Source organism: Schizosaccharomyces cryophilus (assembly GCF_000004155.1).
Source record: "Schizosaccharomyces cryophilus OY26 unplaced genomic scaffold supercont4.1, whole genome shotgun sequence".
Lineage (NCBI taxonomy): Eukaryota > Fungi > Ascomycota > Schizosaccharomycetes > Schizosaccharomycetales > Schizosaccharomycetaceae > Schizosaccharomyces > Schizosaccharomyces cryophilus.
The window spans coordinates 698,476-716,570 of NW_013185624.1; the positions used below are offsets into that span (position 1 = coordinate 698,476).

At 36.0% G+C, this 18,095-nt stretch overlaps 9 protein-coding genes and 1 non-coding gene across 10 annotated transcripts; 3 read left to right on the top strand and 7 right to left on the bottom strand.

Moving 5' to 3' along the window:
* Positions 1–871: 871 nt before the first annotated feature.
* Positions 872–992, top strand: SPOG_16124. The gene has a single exon (XR_001203054.1). It is a non-coding gene; the product is annotated as a 5S ribosomal RNA (ribosomal RNA).
* A 2,042-nt stretch (positions 993–3,034) lies between these two features.
* Positions 3,035–4,533, top strand: SPOG_03875 (rho family GTPase Rho4). Its single transcript, XM_013166139.1, has 6 exons — positions 3,035–3,122; positions 3,190–3,231; positions 3,288–3,334; positions 3,408–3,611; positions 3,748–3,882; positions 3,938–4,533. Exons 1-6 carry the CDS (start codon positions 3,101–3,103, stop codon positions 4,085–4,087), a joined length of 600 nt encoding a protein of 199 aa, XP_013021593.1. The 5' UTR covers positions 3,035–3,100; the 3' UTR covers positions 4,088–4,533.
* Positions 3,435–5,123, bottom strand: SPOG_03876 (DASH complex subunit Dad1). Its single transcript, XM_013166140.1, has one exon. The coding sequence runs from the start codon at positions 5,066–5,068 to the stop codon at positions 4,835–4,837; it is 234 nt and encodes a 77-aa protein (XP_013021594.1). The 5' UTR covers positions 5,069–5,123; the 3' UTR covers positions 3,435–4,834.
* An 87-nt stretch (positions 5,124–5,210) lies between these two features.
* SPOG_03877 (Smc5-6 complex non-SMC subunit 2) lies at positions 5,211–6,806 on the bottom strand. Its single transcript, XM_013166141.1, has 3 exons — positions 6,300–6,806; positions 5,880–6,002; positions 5,211–5,817 (listed from the first exon to the last, which is right to left on the bottom strand). The coding sequence occupies exons 1-3, from the start codon at positions 6,462–6,464 to the stop codon at positions 5,353–5,355; spliced, it is 753 nt and encodes a 250-aa protein (XP_013021595.1). The 5' UTR covers positions 6,465–6,806; the 3' UTR covers positions 5,211–5,352.
* Positions 6,733–8,994, bottom strand: SPOG_03878 (TRF Taz1). Its single transcript, XM_013166142.1, has one exon. It carries the CDS (start codon positions 8,846–8,848, stop codon positions 6,914–6,916), a length of 1,935 nt encoding a protein of 644 aa, XP_013021596.1. The 5' UTR covers positions 8,849–8,994; the 3' UTR covers positions 6,733–6,913.
* A 429-nt stretch (positions 8,995–9,423) lies between these two features.
* SPOG_03879 (uncharacterized protein) lies at positions 9,424–10,381 on the bottom strand (the record flags this gene model as incomplete). Its single annotated transcript, XM_013166143.1, has 2 exons — positions 9,424–9,642; positions 9,692–10,381. 2 exons carry the CDS (start codon positions 10,379–10,381, stop codon positions 9,424–9,426), a joined length of 909 nt encoding a protein of 302 aa, XP_013021597.1.
* A 152-nt stretch (positions 10,382–10,533) lies between these two features.
* SPOG_03880 (mediator complex subunit Srb9) lies at positions 10,534–14,142 on the bottom strand. Its single transcript, XM_013166144.1, has 2 exons — positions 14,091–14,142; positions 10,534–14,038 (listed from the first exon to the last, which is right to left on the bottom strand). Exons 1-2 carry the CDS (start codon positions 14,130–14,132, stop codon positions 10,559–10,561), a joined length of 3,522 nt encoding a protein of 1,173 aa, XP_013021598.1. The 5' UTR covers positions 14,133–14,142; the 3' UTR covers positions 10,534–10,558.
* Positions 14,143–14,406: 264 nt separating this feature from the next.
* SPOG_03881 (uncharacterized protein) lies at positions 14,407–15,499 on the bottom strand. Its single transcript, XM_013166145.1, has 2 exons — positions 14,888–15,499; positions 14,407–14,834 (listed from the first exon to the last, which is right to left on the bottom strand). The coding sequence occupies exons 1-2, from the start codon at positions 15,248–15,250 to the stop codon at positions 14,631–14,633; spliced, it is 567 nt and encodes a 188-aa protein (XP_013021599.1). The 5' UTR covers positions 15,251–15,499; the 3' UTR covers positions 14,407–14,630.
* Positions 15,447–17,876, top strand: SPOG_03882 (metaxin 1). The gene is made up of 2 exons (XM_013166146.1): positions 15,447–16,055; positions 16,145–17,876. Exons 1-2 carry the CDS (start codon positions 15,495–15,497, stop codon positions 16,403–16,405), a joined length of 822 nt encoding a protein of 273 aa, XP_013021600.1. The 5' UTR covers positions 15,447–15,494; the 3' UTR covers positions 16,406–17,876.
* SPOG_03883 (uncharacterized protein) lies at positions 16,407–17,903 on the bottom strand. The gene is made up of 3 exons (XM_013166147.1): positions 17,673–17,903; positions 17,480–17,628; positions 16,407–17,388 (listed from the first exon to the last, which is right to left on the bottom strand). Exons 1-3 carry the CDS (start codon positions 17,709–17,711, stop codon positions 16,536–16,538), a joined length of 1,041 nt encoding a protein of 346 aa, XP_013021601.1. The 5' UTR covers positions 17,712–17,903; the 3' UTR covers positions 16,407–16,535.
* Between the last annotated feature and the right edge of the window lie 192 nt (positions 17,904–18,095).

Consider the following 18,095-nt stretch of genomic DNA (forward strand, 5'->3'; position numbering starts at 1 on the left):
ATATGAAAATGAAAAATCAAGTATCAGTGAGAATAAATAACACCAAAAAACTCGAAGTCCTTCATTTGTCGTTCTTTTTGCAGCAGGTGGAATTCTCGCAAATGCCGCTGGGCTAGAAATATACAAGAATCCGCTCTTAACACTACCACAAAACGCACCACAGTAGTCTGAACACATTGTTGCAGAAGCGTCGTCTGACAATTCGTCCCTCTTGTTTTCAGGAACGAGATTTGGATGTAAACATAAACATCCTTTTTCCAAATTATCCAGATGTGAATAAGAGAGCTCGCTGTACTGCGGTAAATCACTGTCAGGACTTGCAGGAGAAACTTGACAGGAATATTCGGCTGCTTTGGCAAGTCCTAGTAGCTTTTCATTCTCTTTTTCGTTCATTGTTTATTGTTTAAATATAAAGAATCAAACAAACCATCAATTGCCCTCTACAAGGCTCAGAAGCGAGCTATGAAACCTATCGAAGTTTGATAGTAAAAGACCAGGAAGCGCACAAAAGTCCAAAGTAAAAGCACCTTAATTTAAATCCTCTATAAAAACAAATAAAATCCTTTCATTACAGCTCTGAGAGACGAAAAATACAATGGCAATGGCAAAGGCAAGAGTTTTGCTGAGGTGAAGTTATCATCAAACCAAATAAGCTTTCTTTTGGTGCCTTTCGCTATTTCGTTTACTACTTATTTCTAGGTATCGTTATACATATGTTACTTCAACATTTGAGTAGCACGTTACTTTCTGAAGAGACCGTTACTCAAAATGCATTCTAGGAAAACATATCTTCCAAACAACCAGTGGTGAACTACATTCGATAAACAAAATAAAAAATAAAAATACATCATCTTTTCAAGTTTCAGAGTCTACGGCCATACCTAGGTGAAAACACCAGTTCCCGTCCGATCACTGCAGTTAAGTGAAAACGTCTGAAGGTCTCGTTCATACTATGGTTGGAGACAACATGGGAATCCGGGGTGCTGTAGGCTTTTCATGATTCATAATAGACTTTTATTATAAGCTTTATTAATTAATTTTTAAAAGACGTGCCATCGATTAATACACCTTTTTAATCTTGTTTTTGAATAAAAGCGTTCGTATCATAATCGTGTGATTAACAAAACTACAAAGATTCTGTTAGTCGCGAAAGAAAACATAGTAGCACTGACCGGAAGCAAGGAAAAAAAAATTTCCCAAATACAAAAGTGTTTCCAGAAGCTGAAGAAAATTTGGCAATATGCACTCTGTAGGGACAATAGTCGGGTGTCAGAAATAAACCTGAATGAATCAAGGACTACCAGCTAACTTTTTTCATAAAGTCAGGAACAAGTACGAAACTTTGATCATTTGGATCTCCTAAAGTTATAAAAAGAGCTAGAATTGGTGACTCTCGGTACATCAAATTTCCCTCCTTTCTTCCCAACTACGCTTGGTTACAAGAAAAGCTAAATAGCAAGTAGTTTCGTTCGACAACAACTGTGAAGAGCCATTGAAAAGAAGGAACTGTATCTACAATTGTTGGAAAGTACATTGTGTCAACCAATTGGTTTTTAATTCTTTCCTGCTTGCACCTTCACCTGAAGAATACAAGGGGCACGGTCAAAACACCAACAAAAAAGCCAAAATGGGTTTGTAGAAAACCTGGAATCAATACGTCTCTAAGCTTCCATAGAATAAAAATTCTACAGACCAGAGCATAGTCAGCCAACGTATGTTTCTTTACAAAATTATGTAAAGAAACACTTGTTGCTACTACAAGATCCTATTTATGAACCTTGAGAGTAGGCTGAAAAGTAAAGCAACAAAAAGGCACCTTTTTTCTGTCATTTCATTCTCACTCAAATCAAAGAATGCCTCCTGCAAAAAATACACTGCGATCTGTGCGAGTCATTTTCAAGCCCTGCAATAGCCATCGTATTTCTCTCGAGAACTAGCCAGGCATAAAAACACCAAAGCTAAGAAAAAAACACTGATAAAGCAGAAGATCCACATCTGCCAACCCGGCAGTACAATTGGTATCCAGGCTCTCTCAATGCCTCCCTCAAAGGACCATACAATACTACTGCAAGTCATGAAAATGGTTTGAGAGATCAAATTTATAACAGACTTCATCCAAGGGTACAGTGATTCCATGGAGAACATCTACTGAGGAAACTGTAAAGACACAAAAAAAGATCTAGTATTCTTTACCTTTTGATCACCTTTTCCTTCGCAGCACTGAATATAAAAAGAATACTTGGGTTACACAAAGTGGTTGCTGGACGTCCCGTCCAACAAATGAGGTTTGAGAAAAGGATTTTCCTTTTTCATCCTCAATCCCTTTGTATACTAAGAAGACAGTATACTGCAAACATCAAATCATAAACACCATTCAAACTTTTCTTCCTTGCGTTATTCGACTTTCCATGTAAGCCCTAAAGAATCATAAAACCAAACTCCTCATAATTCTTCTTGAAACTGGGATTCTGGTTCTTGTTTACTCTTCACAAGGACGCGACTTGCTTACTTTGCGGTGTATTCTCAACGAACTATGTTTTGCTTCGTATAGGTAACAGTGTAAACAAAAGACTGAGTCTTTGGAAAAGTACGAATGGCAAGTTTGAGTTGTATTAAGGAGTAGGAAAAAAGGTAAAGAAAGTTTCATTTATAGAAATAAAAAATTTTCTTGGAAAAGTTAAACACAATTGCGTTTTGTTAGTTAAAAGTACCTACCAGCGAACTAGGCGAGGAAACAAGTTGTCAATTTTGGGGGTTTTCTCTTCTTTCTAATTTGCAAAAAAAGAATTATTGAAAGAAAAAGGAACCTCACATGAAACAAACACTTGTTTACTCGAGCTTACAGTCAAGTGGAATCAACTTGTCTGCATGTGGGAATATTCGCACATGAAACTTTTCAACCTTTGTAGCTTGTGAGTCATCTCAAATTGCTCTAGGCTTTTTCTTTTATTATCTTTTCTGTAAAAGATATTCATAATGCCTTATACAGGACGCTACATTAATGTTTACATTCGCGTTGTCATGGCAATTTAACTGCAACGCGACTTATTCAGCGAAAACAGACCAATATCAACAACTTTGCTTTTTCCATACTTTAAGGATGAAGAGCGGCTCAAAAACAGGTTTGTATTGACGAAACGATTCGTCTTTTGCTTTTGTGTGTCCCTTTCTAACCAAAACTCATTTTAGAACATTCAAAGAAACTTGTCGTTGTTGGAGACGGTGGTTGTGGTATGTGTTCTATGAAGCATTATGGCTTTTTTGAGGATTTCTTATTGACGGTGCAGGAAAAACTTGTCTGTTGATTGTGTTTTCTACCGGAACGTTCCCCGAGGTAGGTCTATGCGTAGAAAATTCAGGTTCAATTCCATCCAATTCAAAACCTTTTTTGCTAACTATTGGAATAGAGGTACATCCCTACTGTGTTTGAAAACTACATAACACAATTCTCCTATAAGCCTAATGGCAAAATCATTGAACTCGCTTTATGGGACACGGCCGGACAGGAAGAATATGATCGTCTTCGTCCTCTAAGTTACCCAAATAGCAATGTTATCATGTTGTGTTTCTCAATTGATTGCCCTGCTTCATTGCATAATATTAGCGAAAAGGTAAGCTACTAAACGATATAGGCTAGAAAGCACATGCTTGAACATCTTATTTTTTACCTACGCAATGCAATGCTTCATTTTATATCTAACTTTTGTTCATTGAATTTCTTGTATATGCTAACATTTCGTTTTCTAGTGGTTTCCGGAAGTCCAGCATTTCTGTCCCCGGACACCCACAATGCTAGTTGGTCTCAAATCTGATCTAAGGAAGGATAGAAATGCTGAAGAGGTTCTACGTACTCAAGGTCTTACGCCTGTAACATATCAACAGGTATGTTGTATTTTGTGTAAAGATTAATCTTTCCTTTTTCTAACAAAGTACTTAGGCTCAATCTGTAGCATCATCCATAAATTCACCTTATGTGGAATGCTCAGCAAAGGAAGCATCAGGAATCAATGATGTATTCCATCTCGCTGTAAGCTTAACCATGAAAAAGACATTTTCTTTTTCGAAAAGATCATGTGTCATTCTTTAAACCTTCCCTCTCTCTCTCTCTTTTTCCTCTTCAATTATTCAGGTTTCATGAATTGTTTTGGCTCCTCCATTTATCTATTTTAATGACCAATATTTTTGTTGATTGATTTGGGTCAACTTGCTTTCCCCTTGAAACGAACGTATGAAAGATGCTTTCCTTTTTTTTATTTTTTGTTTTGTATCGTTTGCTCATACATGATTGCAAGTCCAATGGCTTTGTTTTCTATGTTGTTTATTTTAATAACGGATATCTATTTTTTGTTCTTTTTTGATCCTGAAAAAAGTATAGCGTCAATACATTCATAGCTCTTCATAACCCTTTTTTGTAATAAAAGACCTAGTTTATAATTCCTGCTGATAGAGCGAAGCAAGGTTAAACTATTAATAGATCAAAATGTACATAGTCTTTTATTCCTCTTTAAGAGTCGTGAATTCATTAGATTCCCATGCTGTACTATTTGTACCGAGGTAAATTAAGACCTAACAAGGGAAGTGTGATTTTGAGAGCTTTGCAGAAAGTGATTTATATCCAAATGAATAGTAGAAATGAGCTAGAAAAAACCTGCACCTCGCTTGGTGTATACATATACACAAATGAGACTCTTTTCCAGTTACAGTAGCCCAAACGACAAGGGTTAGCAATCATTCAAAACAGCATTCATTCTCATTCTTAGAAGATATGGAATTAGCTATTTGTTTTCACTGAATATAAAGCACTGTTCGTCCTTTTATACTCTCGGACAATTCTTTAGGTAGCGTCCGGCATATCCAAGTCTTTTTTTTCTAATATTGAGTCGTGAAATCCTTTCCATAATGAGGCAACGTTTTCAAATTCCTTTCCAACCCCGTTAATGCCTTCCATATTTTTATTCAAAACAGACATCAAATTCACGACTTCATTCATGCTTTTGCCGATTTGTAAAGTCAGTAAACGTCGCTTTCTTTCAAAAGTCAAATCATCCATTGGCTCATTTTGATCCATTTTAAATGTTTAGAGCGGTTGGATGTATCATCGATATGCGTAAGTTGAAAGAGTATGGTAGACACTTAATTTGAAGCATATAATGAAGAAAGGGAATTGAAGTCATCTAAAGTATGTGATCTATATTCATAATGGATTAAAAGGAAATAAAATGGTTACCCAAATTCAATTAGACTACTTCATTATCATGGGTATAAAATTCATATTACTGACAAGCGTCAGTGGAAGACGTTAAGAAATATATGAGTAAAGGAATACTTAAAGAATAAAGAAAAGCATAAAAATCATGAGTCCTCTCTTACCAGCTCTTGAAGACGGCGTAACCGTCGTTCAAGAACAGGATCTTCTTTCAAGTCTGATTTTCGCAATTGAGCATTACAGCCAACGACTGGACATCGACATCCACTCGTTCCGGTTAAAGACTGTATAGCACCTTTCTCATAATAATGACCACACCTTGTAGAAATGATGGGATGAACTATTGGTTGTAAAGTCAATGGACATCGGGTTTCGATTGTGGACGAAGAGATAACAATATCTTCATCTTCAGCATTTTGTTGTAGATTTGGTTCAAAGAAAACCCGCATTTGTGGGAATTCTTTTCCATCAAGATTTTGTTCATGCCAAATGGTCTTTCGGAATTCAATGTATTCGCCTTCATCCCCGTATTTTTCAAAGTCTGATTTTGATTCGTAAGCCTGAAGTAATTCTTTAAATATTTGCGTGAATACATCTAACATGCTCGATCTCTATAATGATTATTAGCTTCATTAAAAACACGACCCAAAACTCTCCTTAGGAACGCCCTTACATCTAGGAATTCGAGATTTCTATTAACTTTAGCAGACAAATCATTAAAAGCATTTTGCATCAATCTCAGCCTTTGCTTAGCGTCTAGTAATTCTTTTATTGATGCGTCCAGGGTATCTAAAGACTAGCCATGCGTTAGCTTTATTGAAACAGCAAATTTGAGTTTTTAATTTCATCCCAGTGGATCCCATTTTCATTTTCGCTTCCTCAAAAGAATCAGTGAAGAAACATTTCGCACCTGAAACGACATTTGTTTATAGTGCCTTTAAAAAGCACAGACTTGCGGTAACTTTTAGAAAATCTTTAAACTCTAGGTTCTTGCTAACTTTATGCCTTCCACTCAAACCTGCTTTTTTGAACCTTGAAATTGTAACTTTTGAAGAAAACCTGAATCGTTTTTGAAATCGTCTTAATTGCTTACCTCATTATCATTTAATTCAACAACTAATATAGAAGCACGAATGATTTGCTTGATTGACTCTTCAATATTTTTAAAATGAAATTCAAAACTAGCAGATTCATCTAAACCAGGAGCCAAAACCTGATGGATTTTGTTTATAGAACTTTTAAGTTGAGCTTCCGACATTAATTTAAACGAACTCTGAGTTCTTTTAATTTTTTTTCTCAATCTATAGGGCGTTGTATGATTTCCTTGTGCAAATTTACAGATGAGCTCCAGAGTGGTTGATCATGACACTTTTCGAATTATTAGGGTTCTTTTTCCTCTCATTTGCTTACAATAAAAAGATAGTATACTCTGTTTACTACTTTTTCTGTATACTGTATTATACGCAGAGAACTTAAGTATATATATACTCGTTATAAAGACTAGGGTAATGCCATCCTTTTATTCTCTCATAAATTGAATAAATTAAGTAAAATGATAGAACATAGCTAAATTTGTTCGTAACAAAAAAAAAACTTGTCTAATGGCCTTTTTAACCAGAAACAAGATCAATTATGTTGAAACCAATGTTTAAAGCATTAAAGAACTAGAAGGATTTTCATTTCAAAAAGGTCCAAGAAATTAAAAGTTCACTGCGTAATTGAAGCTTCTTTGGTGTAAGGAATTTTATGGATTTCACAATATGCCGGTCCGACTGTAACATACTTCCAGTTGGGCGAATGTTGATACAGATTCTGAAGACGATTTTGTTTCATATAGCGAGCTTTAATTAGCCTTGCTTTGTCCTTAATGTGGGTAGGTGCGAAATCATGTAAAGGCCTCTTATCAATTCTTTGCATGTAAACAATTTTTGACCAACTGCAGCCGTACTGTTCTATCATGTCGAATAGTTCACGCTCCTGCTCTTCCGTCCACTTTCTGCGGAATCTGTAACCTTCATATGGAGAAACCTGTCGCCGTTTATCAGAGCGTCCTTCAGCCTTTTCTGCAGATGTCCTCATTACAGTCGCCCTATTAGAATCAGAAGGGGTTTGCAAAGAAGCATCTCGAATAGGAGGAAACTCCTCATCATCTTCCACACTAGAAACTTCGGATACAGCACCTGAGGTAGTACTGATTGGAACTTGAACTGAAACTGAAGGAGTTGTCCGTTGTTTTCCTGCATTTTGCTCATGTAAAGCGAAAACTCTCTCTTCGATTACTTGTATGAGCGAAGATGTCTGATTATGAACAGAGGTAATGGTTTGCTCAGACAACGATGCTAAGACAATGGATAATTCTTCGGAAATAGACTTTAATACTTCTATTTCTGAAGCACTCCTATTTTTAATTTTGTCTCTGTTACTACTTGACGATTCAATTGTTTCTTCGTGTACAATAGGTGGTGGTGCCTCTTTTGGTTGCACTTCTGAAACCTCGTCTATTTGATCATTAGCCTCCTCGTCTTGAGGTTGAAGCACCGTCAAGTTTTCGGTTACAGAATCGTTTTGATTCTCCCCGCCAGCATCCGAAATATCTGTTTCCGCAGGTTTTTCAGGCTCCCGTCCTGGAGGACTCCCTGACATGGATACTCGCTTTCGTAAACGATCGAGTATTTGATCGCCTTCTGGATGGGTAACTAAATTTTGAGCACTAAAAGGAGCATGGTGTAATCGTTTTACATTCTGGGATTGAACAAGAAACTGAATGACAGCAACCACGAACGTCGGGTATGGGGAAAAGTGTTTAGGAGGAGAGGATATAACTTTTTCAATAGTAGTTTTTAAGAAATCAAAGATATTTTGCTTTTTCCAAACAGACCTCGCTACGCTATTTAAGGCATCAACAGATTTGTAAGGAAGCATATTGAACAGAAAGTTGATGGGATTCTTCTTGTAAGGGAAATTATTAGAAGCACAATAACGTACAAGCAATTCCTCAAACAACACCAATGAATCCGTGTAAAATACGGAATCTTCGTCAAGCACGAGTAAATTGTCTATGACGATTTCCATTAAAACGAAATGTTTATTACTTACATCAAACAAATCAATCATCCCTGTAAAAAACTGAATAGTACCCAAAGAGTCTTCTAAATGCTCGAATAATTTCCGGTAAGCTTCTTTTGCTTGAATATAGGAAAGGAAAATCGTCAAAAAGTCTAGGCCATATGTTGAAACCAGGTCATTTGAAAATTCTCGTACCTTACCAAGGAAATTATCGTCAAATTTCTCAAAATATTTTTGTGGTCCATCAATCTCCTTACTATGCTCTGCAAATACTTTGCAGAAAACCTTCGACATTTCATCTGCTAAGCCGGCCAGCAACCGACATTCCTTCGCCATTTCCAAAGCCTTCTCATATTCCCATTCATAGCCAGAATCGGCATCCATCCGCTCTTGCTCTATCTTTTTAGGACTACTTGATACATTTGCTTTTTCCACTGGCCCTAACTCGCCAGATTCATCATCATTCGCGTTTTTTGATGAATCTGATTTTTCCCGTTTAGGATGAATGCTCTCAAGTTTCCCACTTTTCCTACCTTTTTCATTTGTTTTCCTCGATAACGGAGAGGCTTCTGACATTCTTCTTTGTTTCCACTGTTTTAAACCAGTTCCAATTCCTCTGAGTAAAAGGTTCTTTTTTGATTGTAAAATGAAGAAAGAAATCAACTATACAAAAATGTCTAAATGAAATCATCCATCTACTTAATTGCTCTGACACTCAATTTGGTGTTGTAATTCATTGCGTTGCATGTCATCAAAGTCGGTTTACGAAACGAAACGATTCCTAGTGAGACGTTGTTTGTTTACATTTTTGTTTACACTGACGAAAGAGTACAAAATGAACGGAATTTTTCACTTTCATGTAATTTGCTTTATGGTTTCTGTACTTTTTAAAATATAGATAATCACTTATTCAGTTACTGTGAACATACTCAGTTCGTATAGGTACATAAATTGGAAACTTAATAGTTAGTTGAACGAGTTGAATGGAATGAAACTAACTTATGAGCCCGAATCATTTGTCATTTGTCCATGACTAACTACTGAACTAAAGGAATGCAATGAAGAAGGGACGACGAGGGAGGTAGAAGTGAAAGGGCAGGTGAAAACTCCTCTAGGCAGTAACATGGTTTTTAGTGTACTTTGTACCAGTGTCATGCCAGGTGAGATGATTGTAGTTGACAGCTTTTAGAGTTGTTAATGATTTCTTGGTGCTCAGCGAGTGCATTCATAAACAGTTTCTTTGCAAACTGAAATTCATTTCGCAGGGTCTTTAATTGAACCTTCATCTCGGCAATAACTTTTTCATGATTTGCGTTCAAATGCCTCTCATCAGTTAACATTCGCTCAAGCTCGTGAATACGAAGAATATACTATTTTAAGTTAGTTAGATAAAATTAAGTAAACGTCTCGAAACATTACCTTTTCCATAGAATGATCTTCATCTAAAAGGGATTTTGGAGTTGACACTCGATTATAAGGCATAATTGAGGCATTTCTTCCTCGTGGTGCCACAGGAGTAGATGTTACACAAAAAGAACTAGAATTAAACATAGGGTTTGACTTTTCATCTCTTGAGTTGAGTAATGAGTTTCCAAATAATTGTAAGCTCGAAAACGGCCGATGCTGATCACTTGAACCAAAATAGCTTTGTTGCTTTTGAGAGCAGGGTGTATAGGATGAAGAGTTTTTATAGTTTTTTTCCTTTTCCTTTTCCAATTTCCTTATTCTTTGTTTATCCTTGTACAAGTTGCTGTCGCTCATCGTAGGATCCTCGATTATTGGCAATGAAAAATCAGATTTAAGAAACATGCGAGAGTTCTTATTCACTTTGCTTTGTATGTTCAGATCTTTTGGAGAAAGTACCGAATGGGTGCTCTGCTTGTTTTTAACCGGTTCATTATGTAAATAATTATCGTTTGCACGTAGAATACTATCCAGTTCTTTCATTTTATCCTCCAAAAATACATCTTCCCGAGAAAAGCTTCTGTTGCTTGGTTTTTCCTTCATTTCATCATGACGGCTTAATGCGCTTTCCAGATTTTCATCCGCCTTAGATCCGTCTTTTCCTACGTTTCTTTTAGTAGAATAACCTTTAAAGTATTTTTTCATCCTAAATATGTTTGTGCAAGGTAACTACGAATGAACGACCATTTATATGTTTGCCGGACATGTAAACAAACTAAGAGGCTACTAAAAATTAAGGACCTCAACACAGCTCAATCCTTTCACATCATAACGGAATTAATAAATAATTAATATATAAAATAAATTAATTTTGCCATAATTTCAATGATCATCACCGCTTAAGTATTCGAGCAATTGTCTTTGGTATAGGACAGTAGATATGTTGTGCGGAATTCGAATTGAGGAAAAATTGTTCTTTCTAGAAGTAAAAGACATAAACAAGTATTCTCTCAGTATCTTACGCAATGCAAGTACTGGCTCGGTCTGCTTCACATAAAATAAATGTATATCTGCAATTGGCACAACATTTCCACTTTCACTAAACCCAAGTGAACCATAAGCTAAACAAGGCTTGATATCCAAAGTAGTAAAGTGAGGAATTAAAGTAGCAGCTTCTCTCACTATACCTACTATTTCGATATTTTCTGAGATCTCCAATGAATCATCAGGGTTGTTACTAGATCTAAAAAACATCCTTAAATATGGCTTTAACTGTGGTTTAGAACTTTCATGGATTAGGCAATTGCCGATAACCAACGTCGATTTATCCATGAACTCTTGGGATTCCGCTACCTGTTTCCAGTCATTTAGTTCCTCTAACGATAAAGCACCAACTTTCATAATATTTAAGCTCCAAGTAAATGAGCCTATCTTCATAATCTCGCTACTGGTTTTCCAAATCTTTTGGAATACATCCAATTTCTGATTTGTTTCGCTTAACAAAAACCATTCACAATTTTCGAGCTCGCCATACGTATCGTTCCACATGCATATTAAGAATTTATCTCTGATAACTGTATAAGTTACATGTAGACTATAGTCATTAAAAACGGCATTCGCAGAAAACGTATTGGATAATTTATAATTTAGTAGAGAAATAACGGGCTTTTCCATAACAAAAGGGGAATATTTAACTTTCAAAGAAGGATTTCTCAGTGGAGAAGTACTATATATATCCATTGCAATATTCGTAGGAGATAAAGTCTCTGTCGCAAGAGGCTGGCTGATGGTAAAACCAGCAGACGATGGTATTATTTTAATAAACAGTTGATTATTGAACAATCCATCTTTCTTAGTTTCAAGAGAAAAAACTTCATTAAGCAATGTAAAAGATTGGCATACTGAAAAGAAAGAATAAACGGAATCATCAACAAAGAATAGAAATAAAAGATCGTCATTGGCATAAGCACTGGCGCATTCCTTGGCCAAATTTGTAAAATTGAGTGTGCTTTTATGTTCAGTAGCTTGATCACCAGAGTCACAGAAAGATGACGAAAACAGTGAGTTATAATCGATAATCCCATCTTCCTGAAAGGTTATAAGGTTTCCTAACTCGAGTTTACCAAATTGACAGTTTTCATATGCATACCGAATATCATCAAAAAGAGATTTGACTATTGGAATTGATTCAGGTTTTTTCTGGGAAAAAGGCAATACAGTATAATTCCGTGTTTCATTATAAGGCTGAAGGTTCAGAGATGACCAATGTTTTGTAGCATTGTAATCAACTGTTAATTTCTGATTATTAGACTTTAATATTACACCCGGTTGATCCACGCTAGTTATATATGTATTAGCCTTATTAACATCTTTTGAATTGTTTCCATTGATTTCAGTTTCCCACGAAGTGCAAGAACTTAATGAAATAGCTCTGCTTAGTCCTGAGAACAAGCCTTCAAGAAATTCTTTAGTGGCTTCCTGTATGTAAAGAAAATCACACGAGTCATTATAGGAGTTAATATATGAATTTTGATTTTTCCAAAAAGGTAGCAAATAAAAATAAAACGGCTGACTCATTATTAATTCTAATAACGCCTCCTTTTCTACCATTTTTAGGTGCTTTAGCCCATACTTTTCCAACAAAGACTCAAACCCAAAAGAATCATTTACTCCAGTATCAACCCCACTGCAATCAACAGAAGCAGAACTATATAGCTCGGAGCCTTCTTTCTCAAGTGATGGAAATGACACTTCAGGATTTATATTATTTTTCATTTCAGAAACAGGTTGACGTTCAACTACCTCTCGAAGACCATCATAAAAGTGCTTTTCTTCTTCGACACTGCTAACAGAGCCACTTAATGATCCTAAACTGTCAGATCGATGAAGCAAAGCAGAAGGACACCAATATTTCCCACCAATCGAATACTTTTTAGCAATATCGACTGACGAGGAAGGGAATGGAACTGCATTATATAGCGGTGGTACAACTTCATCATGGTAATACTTTTCAACTATCAGATCATCCATAATAGAAAGTTTAAAGTTATCCTGAGGGATTGTAGGTTCGGAGATGCTTTTAGTTGATTCTTTCTTTTGTATACTGTGTTCACTTTGAGTATACGTATCAGGTGGTGAAGGAAATTGCTGATTATTAAGCTGTTTCTCTTCCGAAATGGCTTCCAAATCAACTTGATTCAAACTTTCAGATTTCTGTTCTATCACTTCCATATTTTCAGAGTAAGGTTTCACTTCAGGATTAGGTAAATCAAAATAATCAAAATCAGCTTCCGTAATTCTAGCGTCCTCAATGTCTTGCATGAATAAATCATTCTCTCTATCACTTTCTTCCATGACTCTTTCTGATGATGGAAAGGGAGAATGAGTTACGCGTATTGGCAGTTCAGGACTAGAAGGTATAGCTAGAGTATTTGGCAACACTGGCGTCACAGCAACATTGGGTGATACGGTATGATCCAAGTTATCTGAATCTGAAATGACTTCTTTATTTTGATCCAAATGAACCTTCTTTTCTGATAATAGATCTTTTGACGCGTTAAATGGAAGAGTATATCCGTTAATGGTAAAATGTTTATCAAAGTCATTCTGCAAATGCGTAGGAAATGGTGTTTTTTCTAGAAAACAAAGGCTTAAAGGCCATGAAAACGCATAATCAAAGCAATCAACCTGAACTCCAACCCATTTTTCAGTTGGTAGATTGAAAAAGCCGTAACGACTTTTCAGAATTTCCATTGTTGATAAAGACGAAGGAGCTTGAATAGAGATCAATTTCGCATTACACCCAAATGGCAACAGAATAAGCCTCTCTACTACATATTCTTCTAAATTTGCTATATTTGACAAGCAATATAGAGACAACCCTACGGGTCGGAAAGAAAACTCCATGAAGCCATCTGTCAGAAAACCAAGATGTAAACCAAGAAGTGGAAATTCGTGAACACTCAAACCCTCTAAAATGAACTTTGAGGCTGTCCTTATTGGGAGTAAAAACTCCTTGAGGGAAAGAAACCCATATTCTTTGCAAAGATGATACACGGTAAGACGCCGTAAGGCTCGGATTAAATTGAGCTGTATCGAAGAAGTCCTTGGATTAGATTCATGGTGAAAGAAAGAAGAACGACCAAAACTACCAGAACTATTCAGAGTAAGCGTAGAAGGCCTCAGTCCAGGCAAAAGGGGAATGGAATCAAACGAGTATAAAAACAATGACCCATCTAAGACATAAAAAATTCGACTTTTTTCGCTTAATGAAGCCTCTAATTCGTAAAGGTCCTGTAAGATAGCTTCACTTTCAGATTTTTGTAATTCATATTTGGCATAGAAGATGGTTTCTGGGCAAGGCTAAATTAGTTAAAATTATAATAAACTACAAGAGTAAACTGACAAGACATACAATCGCGGAAAGATTTAGGAATTGAACCTCATCCTGCTGCATTCCTGGTTAGATGGTATAACTACGAAAGACAAAACTTGACAACGATGGTAGGTACATAAGATCATGATAAATTGGCAATAAAGAGAAAGTTACAAAAGGAAAAGGAATAAATAAAAAGTAAAATAAATAGTGAAAGAACTAGAAATGAAGGCGTACCGAAAAGATTAGGACTTTAAAGCAATTCCAACTGCCACTTTCATCCACAAGGGCTGTTAGCTCTAAAATTGAAATGAAATTCTTACAGATCAAAAATACTCTTCATCTTAGACAATAACCTGTTTCCAAAACCTTTCATTAAATGGACCGAATAAATTACATATTTTAAGAAATAAAAATTAGTAACCCTAAAATAGAACCTGTAAAAGAATAGTTTTCTTAGAACGAAAGAAAAGTAAGCCCTGAATTGAACGAGTCAACAATAAAGACAAAAGACCCGAAAGAAACATAAAAGAAGGGAACCAACAAGGGCTTCTATAACCATTGTTATGACTTGTTGGCTTATTTTTTCTCGGCTTTATCATCATCACTTTCCTGATCGGAAGCATCATCTTCCTGTCCACTTACTTCTACGTCCGAATCTGGAGACACAGATGATTCTTCGCTGCTTCTGTCTTCGTCAGATTCTGAATCGTAAGCGCGCTCATCAAACTTATTCTGAGCGAATCCTAGCTGACTGGCAAATTTGGATAAATCTTGTAAAAGCTAAATATGTGAGTTAGCGAACTTGGCCCAAGGTTATTAAAAGGGAAGCGTACATTAGGATCAACATTATCACCTGCCTTGGAGGATTTATTATTTTCCTGTCTTGGGTCAATCTCTTCATCACTTCCAGCGTCGTCGATTAGTTCCAAATCCTTCTTGGATCCTCCTAATTCCAAAATATCCTTTAGCAATGTTTCATCCTCCTTTTTTACTTTTTTGGTTTGGCGCTGTTCAACACTTTTCTGTTCCTTCTTGTTCGTTTTACCATCAGAAGGAGCTCTCTCTTTTTCCTCTTTTCTCTTTTTTGCTGGATTGTTTGTGTCCTTCTTCGAAGGTCGGTTGGCTTTGGAAGAAGGTTGACTTTTAGCTTCCTTATTGATTGACGATTTAATATCCGAGAACAAAGACAAATCCATTTTCACTGTTAAAGATAAACGGTTCCTTTTGCGTATTTTTAAGTCCCTTTGGATTCAAGTATGTGAGCAAGAAAGCTAAACTGAGATTTCTTTTTTTGCCCTATAACAATTAAAACAAAAAACAAAAAACCTGATATTTCTTTTAGTAGAAGACACGCAATGAATGGGCAGACGACAATTCTAGGTGTTGGTGGTAATTACAGGAACACCTTCGTGGTGTCAAACACTTGATTTTGGGTAAAAAATGAGTTCTTTGGCGAAAATAAGCTCTTTTTATCGCTCTATATTTAAAAATTTTCCTTTATTTACATTTGATAATCCTTATCCTGCAGTAAACGAGAAGTTGAATACGAAACCGGTCTTGTATGTTAGTGACTGGAATGGCGAACCAATTTCAGAGTCATTGGATTTAGAGTCTCTACAATGGCAAACGTGGGTCAAAATTCACGATCCAGAAATCATTTTACTCAATGTTTCAAATCATGCCTCTCCCGACCAAAATACACCTTTTCTACAAGTCGTATCTCACAAAGTCGTTTTGAAAAACGCGTTGTTGCTGTATTTAGTGAATGATGAGCAGTTACTACAAGCTATAACTCCTTGGATGAGTCTTTTGACTGGTCCTGTCCAGATTGCTTTGAATTATAGCATGTATCTAGATGAGACGAATTTCCAAGAATTACGAAAAAATTGGTTTGCAAAGGCTACTTGGCCTTTAAGCTTAATAAGGAGTATAGCTCAACCTCTCGAAAAGAAAAAGCAGCTTCGTATATTGACAGAGGAAAAACATCTAGACGCAGATACGGTAAGCACTTGATTTGAATTCTAACTGTTTATTTTCTATTAGCGCAAGATTTTATTATAGAGCTCAACGCTAACTTACCGTTTATTTAGATTTTTGAAGATGCAGCCAGAGCGTTTTCGTCCCTTTCAGAATTCTTAGGCAATCAGATCTATTTTCTTAACAAAGAGACTCCTTCCATTCTAGATATTTCTGTATTTAGTTATGCAGAAATTATCCTTCATCTTCCGTTGAGGAATGATCAGTTACGTCTCTCTTTAACGTCTAATAAAAATCTCTTAGAATTAACGAATCGTGTACGTGCTTTGGCTGGTTACAATTCTTATGGATCTACTTTAATTGATGATGAGTGATGCAAGAACTAGGGAATGAATTTATCTGATATTGATATATACCACCGTCTCTTGTACTGTTGCAATAAACCTTTATTCCCTCTATACCCTAATTAACAAAGAATAAAAAAATTCTTTTCTTTAAATGAATTTAATAATATATACTTCGAACTCGAATTGAAGGAACAGAGCTCAATGCTCGTTCTTTGTTCGGGGAATATCCAATAGTTTGCCATTCTTTTGCTAGATCCCATAAGAAAAAATCTATCATAATTGCATTCAAATTAGGTCGATTTACTGCTAGACGAATCAATTCAACTGCCCATATACTGCATCCACGCATTTCTATTTCCATCGGGTCATTATGAGCGATTGTTTCACTTTTGCGTAGTCGACTTCCAAACTCAGGAGAATAATCTAAGCATCCAAGCTGCCAAAGGATTTGTGGAACTCGGTAATCAGCAAACATAGTAATGCTATCTATATCGTCAAATTGTCCATATCCTTGTCCATGGAAACATGCCCATGTTTCAGCTATTAATATTTGTGCACGCTTCAATATGTGACATTCACGACCTTTGTAAAAAGAAATATCTCGAAAATCGGGAAAATCCCGTAAGAGAATTTCAAGAAACTTTTGAGCGCTGTGATTGCATTTCTCTAGGAGATGAACAAATCGTCCCCCATAGTACTTTACTAACGCCTTCCCACTAGCTCTCATAATTCGTATGCGCTCAGATAATAAAGGGATTTGTTCTTCTGTGTCACTAGCAAAGATGGAAGCAATCAAGTCATCGGGACAACAAACTTCATCTGCGTAAAATGAAGGAGTAGTGATTGGAATACTATTGTCTAAGGCCTTATTAACGGCAGCACAAAGACTCCAGTACCCCATGTATAGCTTTCCTTTGTACCGTATACCGAATCGAGCAGGATGGTTGCCCGAATCCTTGGTATCTGCGTCTGACCAAAACGAAAAGTTCAAGATATCAATCAAGAAGATCCTAAATATCCCTAAGGTTAGTAAATTGTGTTTTATTTTGGTAGACACGATCTGTCAAGAATTAAAAAAAAAAAAAAATCAACAAAACATACCAATCCAACGTAGAAGAGTCCTGTAGCTTTGGGTGTAACTCATGATCTTGCCAATTTGAGAATTTCGTTCCTAAAGTGTCCAACTGTTGTTCGATCCAAGCAGCTACTTGATTACATCCTTCTTCGTTCACTTGAACATCTCTTGAATTCTATAGAAATATGAGACAGATATCCTTAAAAGTTCTTTTCTTACCAAAGCGATGAACTGGGAATCCTCTAGCACTCGAGACATAATAGTAATTTCTGGTTTTCTAAAAGCAGAAGGTCAAATGAATGAGTATTTGGATGATAGGAATGATTGTCGTTCCAAGAAAACGAATTTATTTAGAAAAGTAAAAAAAAAAAGAGAAAGAGAAATCAATCCTACAAGATTGTTCTTGAGGCTTTCTTACTGAACCGAAACTACATCTGAATTTGTGGAAAGATGTCGTTTCTGAAAACATACAATGAACAAAAACATTCATATTGTTGCTACAAAGTGGAAAGCAATCTGTTAAAAAAAAAAAAAAAAAGCATAGGTTCACTCATAAATACATAATGAACAATTGATTCAACTTGACATATGGTGAAAATGATAAACATTATATAGCTAAAACACCATAGGAGAAAAATATAA